At 43.2% G+C, this 21,426-nt stretch overlaps 1 protein-coding gene across 2 annotated transcripts; it reads left to right on the top strand.

The window, feature by feature from the left end:
- Nucleotides 1-3,138: 3,138 nt before the first annotated feature.
- Nucleotides 3,139-20,791, top strand: LOC127000751 (superoxide dismutase [Mn], mitochondrial-like). 2 transcript variants are annotated; one of them, XM_050864780.1, is made up of 7 exons: nucleotides 3,139-3,257; nucleotides 7,940-8,182; nucleotides 12,538-12,683; nucleotides 13,731-13,922; nucleotides 14,782-14,908; nucleotides 16,320-16,520; nucleotides 20,206-20,791. In XM_050864780.1, exons 2-7 carry the CDS (start codon nucleotides 7,945-7,947, stop codon nucleotides 20,361-20,363), a joined length of 1,062 nt encoding a protein of 353 aa, XP_050720737.1. In that variant the 5' UTR covers nucleotides 3,139-3,257; nucleotides 7,940-7,944; the 3' UTR covers nucleotides 20,364-20,791. The 2 variants fall into 2 exon arrangements, with proteins under 2 accessions (XP_050720737.1, XP_050720738.1); XM_050864781.1 differs by lacking the exons at nucleotides 3,139-3,257; nucleotides 16,320-16,520.
- Nucleotides 20,792-21,426: the final 635 nt, after the last annotated feature.

The raw sequence follows: 21,426 nt of genomic DNA, 5'->3' as shown, positions 1-21,426 counted from the left end.
TTCAAAGGCCACAAAGAAGATTGGTCTTGTTTTCATGAGTGTTTTCACGTTCCGGTGCAGAAACCTTGTCAAACCAACACTAATTAAGTTCAAAACTCTCCATGGAAATACTAACACCTCCTCAAGGAAAGCTTTATTTATTTATTTATTTATTTATTTATTTATGTGTGTGTGTGTGTGTGTGTGTGTGTGTGTGTGTGTGTGTGTATGCCCCGAAGTGTTTGAGGCTATAGACGCAGAACTACACCGCATAATCGAGACGAGCAGAGAACACAGGGCAGAACACAGCTTTATTGATAGGAATTGAAGGTCATGGAGAGAAGAAAGGTTATATTGTGTCTAGTGAAGCAAACAGGAACATCAAGCTAGCGGTCTTTCCCTTCATTAGTCTTTCATGAAATCGACACTAACTTATTAATAATTGTAGTGTATGGCTGTCGCCTCATCTACATATTTGATCTCCGCGACATGAATAGTATCCGTGCAGGAATGTCAAGTGTGCCGTCTGTGCCTCCATGAAATTAGCAGAAGTTCAATGATTAACACCGCAGGGGGCGGCTCTGCATAACACATCCTGCATAGCTGGGATACAATTATTAACTGGTAATTATTTCCTTGAACTGCTTCTTACCCGTAATAGGTATATGTATTGCCTTTATTGCTGTTTACTATATTTGGTGTTTATCTTTTACTTGATACTTTTTTATTTGAGTGTTTTGCGGCCTCGCTTGTTCTGCAAATTAAAATGATAACCACGATGTGACAATTGGGTCCTTGCATACTGGTTTTATTAACGCGCTGATATCTCGTTTCCTACTTGACCAACTGCCTGCTCTTCTGTTGTTCTATTGTCATACATATATTTTCTGGTAACCTTCAAACCTCCCTTAAAAACACAGGAAGGAGCGTAGAGGTTAAAACAAGTGTGAAAATAACCATGAAATGTGTGTGGGAACCAGCACGGCCACTTGACGCTCACGACACTGGATTGCTCACGCTCTTACCAGCGAGTTGTTAAAGACAAATGATTATTATATACCTGGAGGCTACATGTATCCTTCCCACGGGCTACCCCCCCTCGACCCCTCGGCGTTTTCACATTTCGTTGCATTAGGCACTAGGTATATTATGGATATTATTGATTTACCTTGGTCAGCTTGGTCAGAAAAATGGCAGATGAATTTTAACATCACCAAGTGTAGCGTACTTAGTGTAGGAACACGCAACCCATTACACGGGTATAGTTTAGACTCCACAGCGATAGGCAGATCAGAGTGTGAAAGGGATTTGGGAGTGTTAGTGAACTCTGACCTAAAACTAAGGAAGCAATGTATTAGTGCAAGGAATAGGGCTAACAGGGTATTAGGCTTTATTAACAGGACGGTAACCAACAGGAGTGCAGAGATCATCCTCAGATTCTATTTAGCGTTAGTTAGGCCACACTTAGATTATGCTGTCCAATTTTGGTGCCCACACTACAGAATGGACATCAACTTGCTAGAATCAGTTCAGAGGAGGATGACCAAGATGATTCAGGGGCTGAGGAACCTCCCATATCAAAATAGGCTGAAACATCTAAATAGAATCGTGTGTGTGTGTGTATATATATATATATATATATATATATATATATATATATATATATAAATATATATATATATATATATATATATAAATATACACAAAGGATGGGGGGGGGGGAAGGCGGCGTGAAGATTTCTTAGAAATCAATAGGGGGCATCATGTAAAAGAGATTGGGAGCCACTGTTCTAGAGGATATATATAATTGACTTTAGTCAGCCATAGGGGGTTCGTAACAGTGGGAGAATGTAATAAAGGGTACAATAGGCGAAAAAGTTTGGACAGCACTGTTCTAGAGTATTCTGAACCGCCTGGCGCCGCGCGGGTTGGCAGTGCACGCGGCCGATAAATCATTGCCACGCGGGAAATAAGCCATGCGGCCACCGTGTGAAGGGCCTCATTGAACTTGATTTCTAAACCGCGCGGGAAAACCGCGCGGGAAAAAAACGCTCATGTGAAGGCGGCCTAGGTGTACGGTAATCAAGAACAACACCTCGATATTGGATAAGACGTGACCTGAAGGCAGTAACGGAAGCGGTGGGCGTGAGCTCTTACCCGGGTATCTGCCACATTGACGGCGAGAGAAGGACAGTAGATGACAGTTCGGCGGCTTCACCTCAATGAATGGGATCAGCGGCCCATGTCGACTCAACCAGCTATACCTCCATGGTTACCCCTTTACAGATGTTTATCTCATTTATTGCCGCTTTCTTTTTTTTTCTTTTCTACTTGATTGTTCTTGAGTCTTTTGAGACCTCGTTTGTTGGGTACATAAGAACATAAGAACATAAGAACATAGGGAAACTGCAAGAGGCCGAGTGGCCTACACAGGGCAGCTCCAGAATCCCCCCCACTACTCACGATGGGTGAGGTGTAGTTTCAGGGGTTACAGGTAGATGCTTGATCCTCGTTTACCTTTGGTACGGGCGTACGCTCCAGTACCCTGTCTCCTTACTGCACCCACACCTCACTGCCACCTGTCATCCTCGTCCATGTAGCTATCCAGTCTACTCTTAAAACAAGCTATCGTCCCTGCACTAACTATGTGATTGCTGAGTCTATTCCATTCCCCCACCACCCTATTACTGAACCAATGCTTGCCTATATCTCTCCTAAATCTATACTTTTCTAATTTAAATCCATTACTGCGAGTTCTATCCTGCTGGCTAATTCTCAGTACTTTACTTATATCGCCTTTGTTGTAACCCTTGACCCATTTGAATACTTCTATCAGATCTCCCCGCACTCTTCGTCTATGGAGCCCTTCAGACAGTTCGGCGGCTTCACTATAACAGTCAAGTACTGATGTCGACTCGACTACCCTTATACCTCCATAAAGGAAATAAATATCTGTTAAAGGGTGGTGGCCACGGGGTTATATAACTATGGCGGTGACAGGCATTTCAAGTCTCCCGCCTTTGCATACATAATCCCTCCATGGAATTCACCTTTACTTATGAATAAAAAGTATAACATATGGCCTATACTTAGATAATGACCCCAAGCACGTGAATAATGAAGAAATAATAAAGAAATAATGGATAACATGGCTTCCAGAAGGCAATGAGGGGCCGCGCATGCGTGACTCCCGCCTTCCTGCCTCCGCCGCGGCCGCCACCACTCCACTCCGTCATTTTCCTTCACTCCCGCCACATTAACGCGCTCAGCCACACCAGGTAAGGACCAAACTAAACCTCCATCCCCCAAGAACCAGCACACGTAAGTACACGGGGAGACAACACGTAATAGTGGCAGAAATAGGGTAAGTTCTTTGGCCGGTGTGTGGCGGGTGTGAGGGGCGAGTTATCACGGGCGGCATCACGGTGACTTGCGTTCCGTGTTTCTAGGCCCCTGCCGTGCCGTGCTCTGCCTGGCGGGGCGGGGCGGGGCAGGGCGTGGCAGGGGCGTCGTGGGGTGGCAGGGGCAGCAGGTGGTTGTGGCAGTCAAGGTCACGGTCAGGGTTGGTGTTGGTTGGTTGTGACGTCTTCAGCACAGTAACCCTGGTGACGCTGTGTGGCCGCGGCTGATTTTGCAAAGTTGAGCTTGGAGACCCACGGAGACCTTTTTCCAGGCATGTTTGGCTGTGGCTGCACGTTTTCCCGTCGTTCTTTGTATTTCACAGGATGTTCGCAATTTCTGGTGCCGAGCCGCCGGAGACCCGGGGGTTGTGATACTTCGTGGGGTTGTGATACTTCTTGGGGTTGTGATACTTCTTGGGGTTGTGATACTTCTTGGGGTTGTGATACTTCTTGGGGTTGTGATACTTCTTGGGGTTGTGATACTTCTTGGGGTTGTGATACTTCTTGGGGTTGTGATGCCTCCAGGGGTCACTAGATGCCTCAGGGGGTTGCAAGATTTATAGAATGTGAAAAATTTGAAAATAATGAAACTGTGAAGTAATCATGATTATTTTTATAATTTAAGATTTATTCTCTATATAAGGTAAAGGTCCAGTATAACTCCGGTGCCTTAATTTTGGTCTATTTTCTTCCAAACCTTCACAAAACATGAAAGAAAAAACTAACTAACCATCATTGGCACCTTCACTAGGAGTCGGAACCACACGATGCTGACCCATCACTGGTTCGTCTGTCTGTCTGAATGTCTGCCCTGCCGCACCATCACATAAATCACAGTGAATACCTTAATTATTTAAGAGGATAGATTGTTCTGGTTTTCCCTGCATTACATATACATATAATACATTAATAAAAAGTGGCGGATAAATGCCACCTCCCCTCTACCCCCAATAAGCTTGGGGACCTGTGGGAATGTGGGGTTTTCAGGGGGGGGGGACACGAAAACGAGTAATTTCCGGGGAGTAAATTATAAGAATCATTTAAAACACACTAGCAAATAGGTTGGGCTGCGTGTTCTAAAAATAAATAAAATAACTACGCGTGGTGAACCTGGTCTCATGCGTGGACTAATCGCTAACCAAGCATACCATCACTAACCACCCTAAAACAGCCCCAAGCCATGACTCAAGGTCATCCGGGGCTCGGGCTGAAAGGGCCAGGGCCCCAGATGACCTTGAGTCATGGCTCGGAGCTGTTTTAGGGGAGTTAGCAATGGTATGCTTGATTAGCGATTAGCCCACGCCTGTGAGACCAGGTCCAGCACGCGTGTTTTTTTTTTTAACGCGCAACCCAAGCTTGTTGGGGGTAGAGGGTAGGTGGCATTTGTGTGCCACTTTTTACTAATGTATTATATGTATACAAAGGGTTTCGTGAAGGTTTGGAAGAAAATAGACCAAAATTAAGGTACCAGAGTTATACTGGACCTTTACCCTTTATAATTTAAAATTTAAAAAATAGTGGCTTCTTGCCTAGAGTTCCTTGGCTCCTAGAGATGCACAAATAACTAAAAAATAAATAGTCACACAGTCTGACGAGACCATGGAGGTAGAATTGGTGGTAGACATCAGCCCAATTAAGTGAATCCGCCCGAGCTGTCATTTTTATGGCCAGATGTCAGGTGTTGTCAGGTCAGGCTCCCTCTTAATGGGCCTGGCCAGGCTGGCCGTGCCGGGCATCCCCCATCTTTTGGCCGTAAATTTGACAGTTTGTTGGCTTCACCTCAATGAATGGGATTATCGGGCCGTGTCGACTCCACCAATTCTACCTCCATGGACGAGACCAAAAGTTTATCCTGCATCCCCTCGTCTCTCCTCTTCCTGTCCAGCCCTCACCAGGACTATCGGCCAGGATTATTGAAGGTTATGAGGAATGTATCTGCTCCTTTTGGTTTGACCAATCGGAGTGAAATCCCTTTTCAATCAACATTGAATTGATAAAAGCGATTGTGTCTTGGTGAGAACAACGGAGTTGTGGTCCAAGCACCAGGCCATGCATCTTGCTAATAAATGTTAAACTGCTGTAAGTTTGCAGAAAGCGAGAGTACAAGATAAATTACCCTATGGTATTTGTTTTATGACATTGCAGTAAATATGAAGGTACAGTAAAGTTGGGTGCATATGCTGTAGCTGCACCTCGCTGCAGTTCTCATCTCTACCATTGCCTCTTTGAACCTGCGGTGCGTAAGATTGCCTTCCCTGGGACATGGTTACACAGACAAATGTGAAGTTCACAAATGCCACATTATTTTACCCAGGTCTCCCCAGGCATCCATTTATCGACCAGCCCGAAAGGGAGGATGAACAGCTGGATAAACTGCTCACTTACTGCCTGGGCCGGGATTCAAACCCGCATCCGCCGAGTCGTAGCCAGGCATGCCCATTGTTCCATGGTGTGAACAGTGAATATAGCCTACTTATAATGTTATGATATGGAGTAATAAAGCTACCTATGAGAGAGAGAGAGAGAGAGAGAGAGAGAGAGAGAGAGAGAGAGAGAGAGAGAGAGAGAGAGAGAGAGAGAGAGAGAGAGAGAGAGAGAGAGAGAGAGAGAGAGAGAGAGAGAGAGAGAGAGAGAGAGAGAGAGAGAGAGAGAATAAAGCTACCTATGAGAGAGAGAGCGAGAGAGCGAGCATTTGTGTGTCAGATTGTCAAAATTGCTTGTTAGTGAGGGGTAGTTGCAAGTCCCAAAGTTGTCTGGAGGGCTTGCAGGTCAAAAAGTCTGAGAACCTCTGGTTTAGGGACCTCAAAGGGTCTATATAATGTTAGTGGGAGGAAGGAAATGTCTTCTTTTTTTGCTAGGGATGTTTGATTATACTAACTCTTCTTCCCTTTATGTAGTCTCGTGTGTGTGCTGTCCCAGTATATGCAATACCTGCTGGTGGTAGTGGAGGTCAGTGCAAGATGGAAGGAAATTTTTATTTTATTGTAACTTGATCTTGATGAATAATGTATAGGGCACCTGTACAGGTGCATAACATTCTTGATTATGGTTGTTCTTCTTCCCTTCATTCTCACATCCATAATGTTCCAATATACTCAATTTTTGCTGCCGAGGCACTGGTGTTGGTGGTCATTGCAGGGCTGCGGTGTTAGCCAGAGGAAGGAAGTGTGTCTTTACTCGGTGCACTGAGCGTGACCACATTTTTTAACCATGTTCCTTGCATAAGTTGTATTGAGTCAAGCTCTGTCGGCTCAGGAAGGAGGGGAGGAAGCACTTAACTAGCCACTTACATTACTGCGTGGCTTGACAACACACACACACACTGCAGACACCTGTGATAAGTAATTGTTTGGTGGGTTATTCATTACCCATCGATTTTTTAAATTTGCAAATACTGTATTGACTTTATTCCGTGTAGGAGGTAACCCAGCATTTGTTAAGTTTTAACCCGGTAGCAGCGACAGGCCAAATTTATGCCATAATTTAAACCCTCCAAAATAGATGATACATAAACTGATCACAAATTCTTTGATATATATTATGAAATGGTTTGTGTGAGTGATGATTTTTTCTCATTTTTCTCGTTTAGAGGGACCATTAAGAAACTTGATCCCCGCTGCTACCAGGTTAAGAGTACTCTTTGGCTGACTATTAGACCCTTCCCAGGTAGCAAGACATTGGGTTAAAATTTGGTTTATTGATGAGCTGATATCTCGTATTCTACTAAACAAACTACTCTTCTGTTGTCGTATATATTTTCTATGAACCTTCAAACCTCCCGGAAAACCATAGGAAAGAATGTAGAGATCAAAGCAAGTGAAAACACACATGAGATGTGTGGGAAGCTGAATGTCCACAGGTGGTATAAACCCGTGGCTCACCATCGTAGCTTACTCTGCTGACAGTGACTGATGGCAAAGCACAAAGCCTATCACATGTACTTATCATAAAAAATAATCTTTACAAATCTAACTTCATAACCTGACTTAACCTAAGATAGCTATGGTAAATATTTGATTTGGTAACATTGTGGTTATTATTCAATTGCAAAACAAATGATGCCTCAAAACACTCAAAATAGTTTGAAAGTTATCAAATTGAAGGCAAAGACCACCAAAAGAGAAAATGACAATAAGGAAATACCTATGATTTCTTAGTAATTAGATTTACTGTTCAACAAAAGGAGCTCATTCTTTGTTGATTTTTTCCCAAGTTGCTGTCAGTTATGCATTTGAAGATACTTTGTAATACTTAACCTAACTTAGCCAAAAAGTTATAATGTGTGGTTACTCATTAAATTCATATATGCTTTTGCAGTAATGAGACTTAATAGTGAGCTCTCTTTATTGATTATTACTTTTACAAGTTGCTCCGGAAACGTTTGTTTCCTCTGGGTCTGGGTCAATTTCTCGTGTGTTTCAAGACAAGCATAAGTTGTGTGGATGATGTGGAAAGTGGAATTCAGTTTGTTACATTGATATATGTGATTTATTTGAGTGAGAATTTATTTATGCTTGCCTGTCTTCCTCAACGTGGGTATTTTGTCTTTCCTCCCTCAGTCACAATGGAAGACAAGGAACTGTACATCGCCGCCCTCGAGAAGAAGCTGGCCGAGCTGTCTGGCATTGAGGTGGACCAGATCAAGAAGAACCAGCTGGCCAATGCATCCAGCGAGGCGCGAGCCATCCGTGAGATGGCGGAGTATGTGGAGGGCATCCAAGTGAAGCAGGCAGGGCAGGCTATTGCGGGGAAGGTCAACCCTCAGGTGGCAGCCATGTTCGCCCACATCAAGGCTGAGCTGGGTAAGGAAGGTGCCATTGCTTGTTGGGGAGTATCCGTCAGGCTTGGGTTCTAGAACAATTCCATTACGATATTAAAAGTACTCAAGCTGAACTCGAGTCCAAGTACTTTTATACTGTGTTCGAATCCAACTACATGTACTATTTACTGATATGACCTTGATGTATTTTCTGCAGCACATTGTAGCCTATGTGTAATTTATATCATATTTGCTGACGATAGTTTGCTGTTTAGAGCAGTAAAGACTACTGATGACTGCAGACTGCTACAAAAAGACTTGGACACCCTCCAGCGGTGGTAGCGCACCTGGCAGATGCATTTCCGCCCTGACAAGTGCAAACTATTAAGATTCACCAGAGCTCACAACCCCATCCATCACACTTACACTCTCCATAATTCAGAACTTGAATCAGTCCCCACACACAAGTATCTTGGTGTCCACCTCTCCACTAACCTAAAGTTCAACACTCATAGACCACATCAGTGCCACAGCCAACTGAACTCTGGGGTTTCTGAGGAGGAATTTACGTAACTTCACACCTGACATAAAACACATGCGTAGCTTATGACACTTGTGAGACCAACACTTGAATACTGCTCCACGGTGTGGGATCCTTGCACACAGAGAGACATTGATAGGTTAGAACAAATCAACACCAAGGCTGCTAGGTTCATTACAAACAATTACACTCAAATGCCTGGCATCACAACACGGATCAAACAACAGATAAACATGGAACCTCTTCTCTTATGCGGACAAACACACAGACTTATACTTATGTACAAGATAACAAACACTCGCATTGACATTGACCCACAAACATACCTACACAACGCAAACAGTCAACGGACTCGTAAAACACACATCCATAAATACCAAACATATCTCACTAACACTGACGCATACAAGCACTCGTACTTTCCACGCACCATACGTGACTGGAACAGCCTCCCTCAGCAGATTTTAGACTGCAATACAATACTCATTCAGAATTCTTATTTTTTTTTTTTTTTATTATTTTTTTTTTTTTTTTACGCAGCCTATTGCGCCGATAGGCTTGTTCACGGTAGGGCTTGATGGTTTGCCCAGCCCATTCTAGCGCAGGCGAGTGTTTATAGAGGCGCCATCTTGTGTGCTTCTCCCCGGAACTCATCTCTGAGCCTCTCTTTGGAGAGGTTATCTATAGCCTGGGTTGATGGGTGGTCTTCAGGGCAGCATGTGGGTAGTCTTAGGCCACTCGGTGGTGACTGAAAAACCTCAGCTGTGCGGCGGCCAGGATTCGAACTTGTCATCACAACACACCAACACTAACCATTACACCCGATTCACTTCCCTCCCCTGCACACTTGGCTCCCCTGTCCCCCCAACAGCCTACACAAATATGTGTGTTATGCACCTGTACAGGTGCCCTGTGCATCATAAATCCAGATCCAGATAGTATGCATCTTTGTAATGATATACATCACAGTAAAATCAGGATGCAATATGGATAATGAAACTGATAAAATCATGATGAAATATGGATGAAGTGTTTCCAAACACGGTTGAGGCCACGACCTGTCAGGTGAGCAGCTCCACAGTCCACACTTCACCCTGCAGCTCCAGGCATCACTGAATTATCTGAATCACCTCAGTGATGGAAATTGACCACTGCTTTTAACCATGTCGCGCACTTGGATGCCAATGGCGTGTGTATATTTTTAGGGCCAAAGTGCACTTTCACACCAATGGCGTCCATTTGAACAAAAATATCATTTTTTAGTAGTTATATTCACACCAATGGTGCCATTTTTTGGTTGAGCATAAGTTTCCTCAGTCTTTCCCAAATTAACTAATTAGCAACCTTCTCCACTGGTATGGCTTTGAGCCTGAGGCATAAACAAAGCCAATTTTTATCCCTCACTCATCAGTCCGATCGTAAGTCTTGCTGCTGTGGACTTTAAACCGTTTCTGGTCTGGGTCGCAGCCATACAGCTGACCGCATAATAGTGATAATAGTGTTATATAGTGCAATACAGTGATTTGATTGAGAGTAATTTTTATATTCTCTTTACAGGCAGTGACATTTTTTTTAACTACGTAATGGCACGGAGGCCCTTCAATTTCCTGTAGATATTTCATGTTGCTAATTGCCATATTGGAAATTTGAAGGAAACTTAAGAATCCTGATAAAATTCTATTATAAATGCAACTACCTTGAAAAGTTGACTCACAAAATTTTTATTTATGGAGGTGGGAACATGAACTAAGTAAAAAATTGTTTATGCACAGTTTATTCTATGTCCATAAACAGTCCTATAAATTATTTATTTTTTAATTATTCATAAAAAACTAAAAATAATAACGAAGTCATTGATATACTATGTATAATGATAAATGCAGGTTCGGGGGAGGAAAATAGCTGAGAAAAAATATTTCGGCCCGCTAAAAAACTGACAAGCTGGTAAAAGACCGGATTTTACAAATGAGCACGGAAAAGAAAAGTTATTGAAACTCATGGTGCACGAGAGGGTTAACAAGTGGCAAACTGCCAACCCATCTATGCCCTGGTCAGTGTCACCTCACCCCAGGGCCCAGGCTACCTTGCCTCCCCAAGGCCCATGCCTTGGACACACCTTTGTTAATTTCTGGCCCTGGCTTCGCCTCCACCCAGGCTGGTCGTCAAACACTACACCAGCCACATATTTGCATTTTTTATGTTAACATGAATGATCTTGAAAGTACTCTTAAAATTGAAGTCCGAGTACACATATTAAGGAAGTTTTGACCCCGAGTACAAGTACATGATATAGTGTACTTAAGTACAAATACAAATAAGAGTATATGTACTTTAACCCAAGCCTGGTATCCATAGGTTCATATTATCAAACTTCCAAACCATAGCCCACCTATTTGAATGGCTTTCTCAGAAGTTGCCAGGGATTCCATTGGTGGTTTCCTTCGCCTGGTGGTAGTTTTGGACAGCTGCACCTGAATGGGAAAACATTTGACAACCTGACATGGCTCCTCTCTGGCCTAGAAGAATGTTTGTATCAAGAGCTCCAAATGTTTAACAATATGAGTGTTAGCATTTTTGTCATCATTAATTGGGTGTGCAATGTCTGCAAAAAGTCTAGAGCAGTACATGTGAATGTTAAGGTTTTCCGTAGCTTGTTACATTTTGATTTACAGCTCCCATTGAGAAGTCTAGGTCGGTGTGTGTGAGTGGTAACATCTCCATAGTAAGCGTGGTAAACACATCCTTACACTCGCGCCAACAAAGAAAAAAATCTGATTGTACTTTTGACCATGTGTTATTTCAATTTTGTGTAATTTTAACATGTAAGTCAAGAATTGCCTGTATTTGATCTTTTCCATGTGTATTTAGAATCATCCATATACTTATCCTATGCAATTTGCCTTTACGTACTATTCAGAAAGAAAGGTAGATTTAGTTAGCTTCATCTATTCTCTATCTCATCTCTTGCTATTCAGAAACAAAGGTAGATTTAGTCAGCTTTATCTCCTTTCTGTCTCCTCTCTTACTATTAAAAAACAAAGATATAATTAGTCAGCTTTATCTCCTTTCTGTCTCCTCTCTTACTATTAAAAAACAAAGATATAATTAGTCAGCTTTATCTCCTTTCTGTCTCCTCTCTTACTATTAAAAAACAAAGATATATTTAGTCAGCTTTATCTCCTTTCTGTCTCATCTCTTACTATTAAAAAACAAAGATATAATTAGTCAGCTTTATCTCCTTTCTGTCTCCTCTCTTACTATTAAAAAACAAAGATATATTTAGTCAGCTTTATCTCCTTTCTGTCTCCTCTCTACTATTAGAAAACAAAGGTAGATTTAGTCAGCTTTATCTCCTTTGCGTCTCCTCTCTTACTATTAAAAAACAAAGGTAGATTTAGTTAGCTTTATCTCCTTTCTGTCTCCTCTCTTATATTAGAAAACAAAGGTAGATTTAGTCAGCTTTATCTCCTTTCTGTCTCCTCTCTACTATTAAAAAACAAAGGTAGATTTAGTCCGATTTATCTCCTTTGTGTCTCCTCTCACTATTAGAAAACAAAGGTAGATTTAGTCAGATTTATCTTCTTTGTCTCCTCTCTTACTATTAAAAAACAAAGGCAGATTTAGTCAGCCTTATCTCCTTTGTCTCCTCTCTTACTCTTAAAAAGCAAAGGTAGATTTAGTCAGCTTTATTTCCTTTTCTCCACTCTTACTCCTAAAAAAAAACAAAGGCAGATTTAGTTAGCTTATCTCCTTTGACTCCTTTCTACCACCACTGCTAACATATTTCCCTTTGCCACTCTTAGCTTTTATCTCCTCTCCACCACCATCATTAAACACACATTTCCCTTCGCCACCAGGGGAGGAGCGCGGCGCCCATGCCCTGCCGCCACTGCAGTACGACTACGGTGCGCTTGAGCCCCACATCTGCACCACCATCATGCAGATCCACCACACCAAGCATCACCAGGGCTACATCAACAACCTCAAGGCAGCCGTGGAGAAGGTGAGGGTACTGGTCACTCTAAGGTCGACAGTGGTGAGGAGAAGGTAGTTGGTTGATGAGGAGAAGATAGTTGGTTGATGGGTAGATAGTTGGTTGATGAGAGAGATAGTGGTCCACGGGTGAGGAGAGAGTGGCGGACGAGGAGAGATGATAGTTGTCGTGCAAAGGTCATGTAAATTTTGCTTATCAACCTGCAAACAACGAATGGTAGTCTGTGTTTGCCATCTGCATGCCTCCAACAGCTTGCAATAACGGAATTAAAAGCTGCTTAAATGGGTTGTGGAAATAGCCAAGGTAACATAATAAGGAACCAACCTCTGGGCTTTTTCTAACTGGTCAGCATCAACATGTATGGTATGCAGTGTGCTTCTACTTAGCTTCTCTGAATGTTGTATTGCCATCTTTTTGTCACCTCAATTCAAACTCTTCAACATTAGAGTTTTGGGACGTGTCAGCTTTTCATGTTCAGGAGCTTGGGTATTCTCACTGCCCTTTACTGGACCTTGGCTTGCCTTGCTGCATACACTGTTCATTCAACAACGTAGTAAGTGTCCATGCCATATCAAGACCTCTCCATCTGATATTGGCCTCTCTAGTGGACACATCTCTAATTTCTTTTATAGGATCAGTGCTTAGTGGGTTCTTCTGTTTTTATTTTTGCCCTTGAGCTGCTGCTGCTGTAAAAAAAAGTGAGTCAAGCAGAATATGGAACTGAGGGCAAGATAGCATCCAGCTGTGTAGATATAAAGGATTCTTAAACTTTGATCAGCCCTCTCCGCCTTAGATTTACCTCTCTTCTGGTCTCTCGTTCTTTTTTCCTTTGTTCAGAGCAGCATCTAGTGGACTTTGTTTTTTGCCCTTGAACTTCCTTCCTTGCTGTTAAAAAAAAGACTACAGTAATAATTGGTGACTCATAGTACTCCCTCATATTTTCCATCCTGTTCCTCATACTTTCCACATACTTTGTCCTGTTCTTCATACTTTGTCTTGATCCATAGTAATAATTGTTGACATAGTAGTCCCTCACTCCTTCCGTCCCGTCTGCAGCTCGTTGAGGCGGAGAAGGCCAACGACACCGCAACCATCAACAACCTTCTCCCGGCCATCAAGTTCAACGGCGGCGGCCACCTCAACCACACCATCTTCTGGACTAACATGGCCCCCAACGCTGGCGGGGAGCCGTCCGGGCCCATCGCCGAGGCCATCAAGAAGGACTTTGGTTCCTTCCAGTCCTTCAAGGTGAGGGTTTGCAGCAGGGTATTTTTGGTGGTGATAAAAGCGTAACTAAAGACAACAATTTTTGGTCTGGATATGATTAACAATAGTGAGAGTATGGAGATCAAAGTGGTTTGGGCATGGGGAGAGGAGGGGCATGGTGAAGCATTGTTATGGTGGTGGTGGAGTTTGTAATGGTGATAAAAAGTGACTAAAGACAACAATTTTTGGTCTAGATATGATTTACTACTGTTGGTTTAGTTACAGGATAAAGGGGAGCAGCATCATGCAGAGATTTGTGTCCTTTCTAATACTTTGGCAGTGGCTCTACTGCCAGAGTTTCGCTAAGGGACGAGAGTAACAAGGGTGTCCCATTGGTCACGGTCTCCTGTCTGTGTCCTAGTATAACCCATACACACATGGATTTAAGGTGGTACAGATTTCATTTACAATACTCAACAAATAATTATTAACAAAACTTGGATTAGTAAACCACTGAGTATATACCACAAACTGACTGTCCTATTATAAGTTTAGTTTGTTTTGGAGTGGTGGCACAGTGTGCATCACATGCCCACTTTGAGAGCAAATGGTCAACATCTCTGTAGTTCTCTGATTGAAGCTTGTCAGGAGCATCATCTTGTCATGACTCTGCAATCACATAGTTAATGCAGGGACGATAGCTTGTTTTAAGAGTAGACTTGATAGCTACATGGAGGAGGATGACAGGTGGTAGTGGGGGGGATCAGGAGCTGCCTTGTGTAGGCCACTTGACCCCATGCAGTTTCCCTATGTTCTTATGTTCTTATTCTTCTTATCGTCCACCTTCTCTTCGCCTTCTCTTCCTTCTTCTGTGGCGTTTCATTCTGCCGTGACGTTTCAGGAGAAGTTCTCTGGCGCCAGTGTTGGGGTGAAGGGCTCGGGCTGGGGCTGGCTCGGCTACTGCTCCAAGAATGACAAGGTCGTGGTCGCCACCTGCCAGAACCAGGACCCCCTGCAGCTCACACACGGTAAGGCTTTTGAAATTGACGTCTGTTCTGGCCTCTTCTTCTTTAATCTTCTACCAGAGGAGCGATTGGTGGGCTTTTCTTGTCTGTTTGTTATGCCCTTGAGCTGTATCCATTGACGTTAAGAAAAAGAAGAAAGACGGACAAAGGCACGTGCACTCGCTCGCACTGTCTCTTGTGTTTTACTCTTTTATTGGAGCAGCATTATGCAGAGATTTGTGTCCTTTCTAATACTTTGGCAGTGGCTCTACTGCCAGAGTTTCGCTAAGGGACGAGAGTAACAAGGGTGTCCCATTGGTCACAGTCTCCTGTCTGTGTCCTAGTATAACCCATACACACATGGATTTTAAGGTGGTATAGATTTCATCGTGCACCGCAATAACACACACACCACACCACATTGACAAGGTATAGAAGTTTGCATTGGACGCCTTGAGACTGGATTTTCTTTGCGTATTTGTTTTTTTTTCACAGCAGTTAATTTCTGGGTTTCCGTTCCTATCGCCCCTTTTGTCATGTTATAGAAAATAAATTAATATTTTATATCTTGCTCTGTGGCTTATTAACGTTTTTATTCCACAAGAATAATGATCTATTACTTCTACTACTACATTAGAAAACCCTTCTTGTCTATTACTACATCTTTTTACTATTGCCCTGTGTTTGAATGTAATAGGTTAAAGTTAAAAGTAATATTAATAGATGAAAAGTGAAAATAATATAAGAGATCAAAATTTGTAGTCATAGTGATTTAACCCTTTCCTTGCGCGCGATGCGGACGCGACTATCCCCTCAGGCGCAGTCGGGCAGCCCAATGAGGGGTCTCTTTTAACCTCTGTATCTCAAAAACTATTCATAACTAAAAACCAAAAACACCATTGGAAAGAGGAGGTCCAGATCTATTGGAGTCGGTTATGTATGCCTCTCTTACGAACGTACATGAACGTTCGGGGAGTGTTGAATGTTAACACTTACGTCTGTGCATACGCGATGATCAGCCATATCGAGGGAACTGCGGACATTATTTACAACTATTTGGTCAAAGAATTCGTCAGGTGATAGGTGAAGCTATGCAAAAATGCCGCTATATTGGGCAAGAACATCCACCAGTTACTCGTCCGTAGATTTGCCGCGCTGGGCTGATACGATTTTCCACGAAATTTAACGAAGAATCCACTCAATTGGCAATCCTGTGTTGTGAGAATTAGTGTTGGAACACTCATACGTGGGAGATTTGAGTGCGGGTGGAGCTCGCAGCGAGCGTTGAGCACCACCAGCAAATACGCCTAACGCTCGCTGCGAGCGTTTATCAATGAAAGGGTTAAGCGCTGCAGTAGAGTCCATGTCTATATTAGGAAGTATGTTGGTGTGACTGCCACTTGAGATTTTGTTACATTTAGATCAATATTCACAGAGCCGAGCGTGAGTGAAAACACAAGTGAAAACGGGAATAAGTCTTGGTTCAATAGCAGGTGTGAGGCAGCAAAGAAAGCAAAGGATTTAGCCTGGAAGACAGCAAGAAGGAGAAACAGCGATAAAGCACGGATTGCGTACAAAACAGCTAGAAATGAATACGTAAGAATTCGCAGAGAGGAGAAAGGAAGATATGAAAAAGGTACAGTTCAGAAGTGTAAGGATGAACCTAAGCTGTTTTGTAGATTTTTCAGAGTTGCATTGAGGTAGAAGGAAAGGCCTTTGACGATGCTATGCAAGCTGAAATCATGAACCAAGGACTCCAGTCTGTTCTTGTTAAGGAAAAACTGCATGTGAAGGGAGGGAATGACTACAAATCCAGTGCTCAAAAAAGCAGGAATGCTCAAAGTGTATAAACTACCATAGGCTCAAGATGTTAGGAATGCCCCGTGGTTGGCGCTTTCACCAACTGGTTATGAAGAGAATGTGGAGAGCAACTGGCAAATGAGATTTACTAAAATGGAAAGTACTGAGGGAGTAGAGGAGGGCCGAGAGGTCTTACTGGACTGGAAAAGCTGAGGCTGCTGTCCTTAGAAAGTGTGAAGAGAGGCAGGTGACATGATTGTAGTGTTCAGAGCAGGGAATAGAGGGAATTAATCAAAGGGACATGGAGAGAAATTAAGACGATACAGTTTTCCATTTGTGTACATACATACGCTTCTTACATTTTGCCTAGAATGCCGGTAGGCTTTCTTGACAACCTGTTAGTGGAGGAGGCAAGTGTTTTATAATGGCACAGTCATGCTGGGCTCATGATGGCCCTGTAGTACTGTTTAATCCTCTAAAGTTCGCTAGTCGGGTTGACGGTTGGTGATCAAGACAGCACATGGGTAGTCTTCAGCCACTCAGCAATGACTGAAAATAGTCTGCTTGTAGTGGTGAATGGGACTTGAAGCAAGATCCTCCAGTACACCGCCCTTGCATGCTGACCACTCGGCCAGCAACTCTTGCTTTGAATTGTGGAACATTCCGTTCAATGCAATCTCCAGTCCAAAAACTTGCTTGGATTCAAAGCTAGATTTTACTGTTTGGGACTTGAGATGAGACCCCAAGAGCATGGTTTACTTGCTGTACACATGTGTTTAAATCACATGAATATGGAATGCGAGGTCAAAAATATTTTTTTTTTTTACTTGGCACATTTGGAATAACATGTATGCTGATTGAAATTAAGCTTCAACTACCTAAAAACTTGTCTGGGTGTCTGTAGCTCATCAGAAAAGCACTGGTGATGATAGAAGTAAACAACCCAAGTGTTGAAAGAATCTCCACTTTCCTGCACTCAGTTGGGTAGCATCCCCCCCCCACCACACACACACACACACGCAGGGCAACACAAACTTTGGTCTATTCCTCTATACTACAAGCAGGTGATTACCCCTTAAATGAGTATTCATCTTAAATTGTAAAATGTCGTTTTGGAAGGAAAGTGGTGCTAGGTGATAAATTGAATTTACAAACCGCCAGTTCTCGCTGATGAGTGTTTCAGTTTGATTTACTCTTACAATCATAGCTTAGTTTTAAAAGTATTTCTATTAATTCATCATTTTTTTGCTCTTGTTATGTTTAGGCTTATTTCTTGCAGCCTTAAACTTTTACTTTCCAGATGAATTACCATTTAGTCAGTGTGTCAAGTAACTGCAGTTTAGGTCTACTTATTTGAAATTAATGTATTGAAAATTAAACTAAAATTGATTGTTAGTGGAGTGAGAGCTGATTGTAGTATTGAATTTCTTACCATTTGTAGTTTAAAATCATGTAGGTGTGTAGTGAGTGGTAGATGTTGGTGGCCTTGCATGGGGCTGTAGGGGACTAGAGGCAGCCTTGGCCAGCAGTATTTTGTGTAGTGTGTATCTTGTATCTTGTGTATCCACCACCTAAGACCTGGAGAAGGCTGAGGCAGCACTTAGGAACAGGCAGTACACTCCTCTCCATCTCACCTCCTCCTTTATTCTCTCCACTTCACCTCTCCCCCACTCCTTCATCCTGTGATGGACAGGTGCTGGGGTGGATTAAGGGGAATGTAATGCAATGCAGAGGCCGGCAAATGTTTCAGGTTGGGCCAAGTGGGACTCTCAGGAGGAGCCCACCGGCCAAAGGGACAAATGAGAACCCAAAAGTGACTACATATAAGAATTTATTTTAAATTATTCACCCAATACATGGAAATGTACAAAAATCTTCAATGACATCCTCCATTCCAATAATACATCAGTCAGTATTCCTGTGTGTGATACCCGCCAAAACACGGTGCACACACACACAGGAACATCACATTGTGTGCTCTGAGGCACCTGCTGACAGATGGTGTTTGGCAGATTTTCTTTGCCCAGGTTTTGTGGGCCAGATTGCAATGTTGATGCCGAGCAGGGTGGCAGGCTGGATGCCAGGGCCTTTATGGGCCAGAGTTTGCCCACCTCTTACCTAAAGTGGACCTTTCTTAGCTAAGGTGATACTGACCCTTTCTGACTAAGGTGACACTGACCCCTTTTCTATTCAAAGTCTAGATTTGTCGCCTTGCCCAACCAAACTTGCCTTCCTGACGCCTCTAACTGATGATTCTCCTATTAGCTGCCTTGTTGCTTTGGTCAGGAAAACCAGAAGTGCATCTCTTGCTTACTCTGCCTCCTTGTTAGTGTAGGTCCAGACAGTGAGTGGACTGCCTGTCCTTGCTTTTCTAGCCTGGACTCTTGAAGATCTATAGTGTAGCCTTTGCCCTATTTTTTGTTTCTAGTTTTATGGCAATGAGTGGCCTGACTCGTGGTCAGGAATTCCTATAAGTCCAGCCCTCGCCCCACCTCCTTGCTGTTTTGTTTGGATATGAAATGCCTGACCCTGACACTTTGGCTCCTTATAAGGAAGGTGTAGGTGCATCCTTTACCCTGTAACCATGCTAATGTCACCTTAAGATGGTGAATGATCTGCCCCCATTTCTACAAGCTAGGTCTGGAGCATGGTTCTTCATCATGGATGTGCCCCTTCACTGGGCTGCTAGGGACTGCTTACTTGGCTGCCACTTATATCTACTCTTCTTTATCTGACATTCTGTCATCTCGGGGGAATTTGCTGGGAGTGGCCACAGCAGAGGTCTCCAAATTTTCCTGTTCCTGCACTTTTAATCCTTTACCTGCCAACTCTCCAATGCTTTTTTACTACTGATCCATTATTTTGGTACCACTAGAGCCACTTTACAATTAGATAACTCAAGAACCAGATGGCAGGAGGCTTACAGCTCTAAATACCAGATGGCAGGAGGCTCACAGCTCTAAATACCAGATGGCGGGAGGCTCACAGCTCTAAATACCAGATGGCAGGAGGCTCACAGCTCTAAATACCAGATGGCAGGAGGCTTACAGCTCTAAATACCAGATGGCAGGAGGCTTACAGCTCTAAATACCAGATGGCAGGAGGCTTACAGCTCTAAATACCAGATGGCAGGAGGCCACCCTATGCCTTTCAGCCTTTGAAATAATAGCATAAGGAGGGTTACTTTCAGCTGGACAGACCATTCTCACATAGGGCAGCCAAGGTTGTTTTTAAGCTATAGGTTCATAATTCTAAATGTATCAGGCTCCCGTTACGACTATTTTCCAAGGCCACAGAAGTTTAACTGGGTTTTCATGGGCATTTTCCCATTCATGGCACAGAGGTTATGTAAACCTATCACTAGGATCACAAGACAGTCCTTGAAAACCCCAGCAACTTCTTCGAGAGGCTTTTGAAACAGGCAAACTGAGGTGTTGATATGTTAAGAATATGGGCTTAGGTCCTCCTCCCCCTCCTGTGTGGGTGCAGCTGGCTGGACCCTCAAACCTTTACCCCCACAGGCTTGGTGCCGCTGCTTGGTCTGGACGTGTGGGAGCACGCCTACTACCTCCAGTACAAGAACCTGCGCGCCGACTACGTCAAAGCCTTCTTCAACGTCATCAACTGGGCCAACGTCAATGACCGCTACGAGGCTGCCCGCAAGGCTGCCGGCCATTGACTCGCACGGTCCCCCACCCCACCGGCCCGCCTCTAGCCTCCACTTGCTAATGCCTTGGCCAGTGTCTGCTACATAGTCTTGTACTTTTTTGTTGTGTGTGTGTTGAAGGTTCTGTAGCCTCCTCCTTTTGTCAATGACTGAAGGTAGTTTGTGTTTTGTTTTCGTTTCACTTAGGTAAAGATCAGAAGGTAAATAATACTTGATTTAGTCAGTGTGGTTCTAAGGGATTGGACTTGGTAACAGGACCTTCAATAATTTGTGAGTAAGAAAGAACTGCTTGGGATGTAGCTCCTTGCATGTGGTTGGCAGCCTGCCTCGAGAGGCCTTCACATATTCTTGCCTATTGGTGACTCATATCCATATCCGGTGTTCATGTTATACAGAAGAATGTATCGGAAGTCAATAAATAAACTATTTTGAAAACGTCATCTGAGGGTTGTCATTACTGAGTTTGTCGGTGGTCCAGCTTTTTTCTCCGTGGAAATAGAATGTCGGAAAAATTACTTTGATAAGCAAGAGGAGGAACACAACCGAGAACTGGAGTGGGTGAGAAGTTCATGCTTTTTAAGAGTTCAGTGGTTAAGAGAACTGAGGAAGTAGTCTGATGGTTTGGGGAAGTAAGTGGTAGAGGATTGTGGCAGAAGAGGTGAAAGATTAGAAGATGCTGAGTAAGACATTGATGGAAAGATTGGGCAGGGAAAGTAGAGAGCAGATGAGGATTTGGGTTGGATATTAACAAAATATTTGAAAAGAACTAGATATAGAAATGGTCTTGTTTTGGTAATTCTTTTCGTCATTGATGGTCTACAGTATTGTTCTCGGTACTGGTTGTGATTCACTGTTCCTTGGTTGTTACTTCTGTTTAAATAGCAGATGACTGAGGCACACAACAAGTTTGTAGTGAGGAAAGTTTGCTCATGGGTCTACAGCAGTGTTAACCTTTTATGACGTCAACACCCTTGTGGTACTTTGGAATAGGCTGCCTAGCGCCCAGTGAGGCAAGCATTCACTCCTCAGTGTTGCCTGTGATTGGGTTAAGCAGACTTGTAGCAGCATAAACTAA

This window comes from Eriocheir sinensis, chromosome 19, assembly GCF_024679095.1.
Source record: "Eriocheir sinensis breed Jianghai 21 chromosome 19, ASM2467909v1, whole genome shotgun sequence".
Lineage (NCBI taxonomy): Eukaryota > Metazoa > Arthropoda > Malacostraca > Decapoda > Varunidae > Eriocheir > Eriocheir sinensis.
This window is presented reverse-complemented; position numbering and strand designations above follow the sequence as displayed.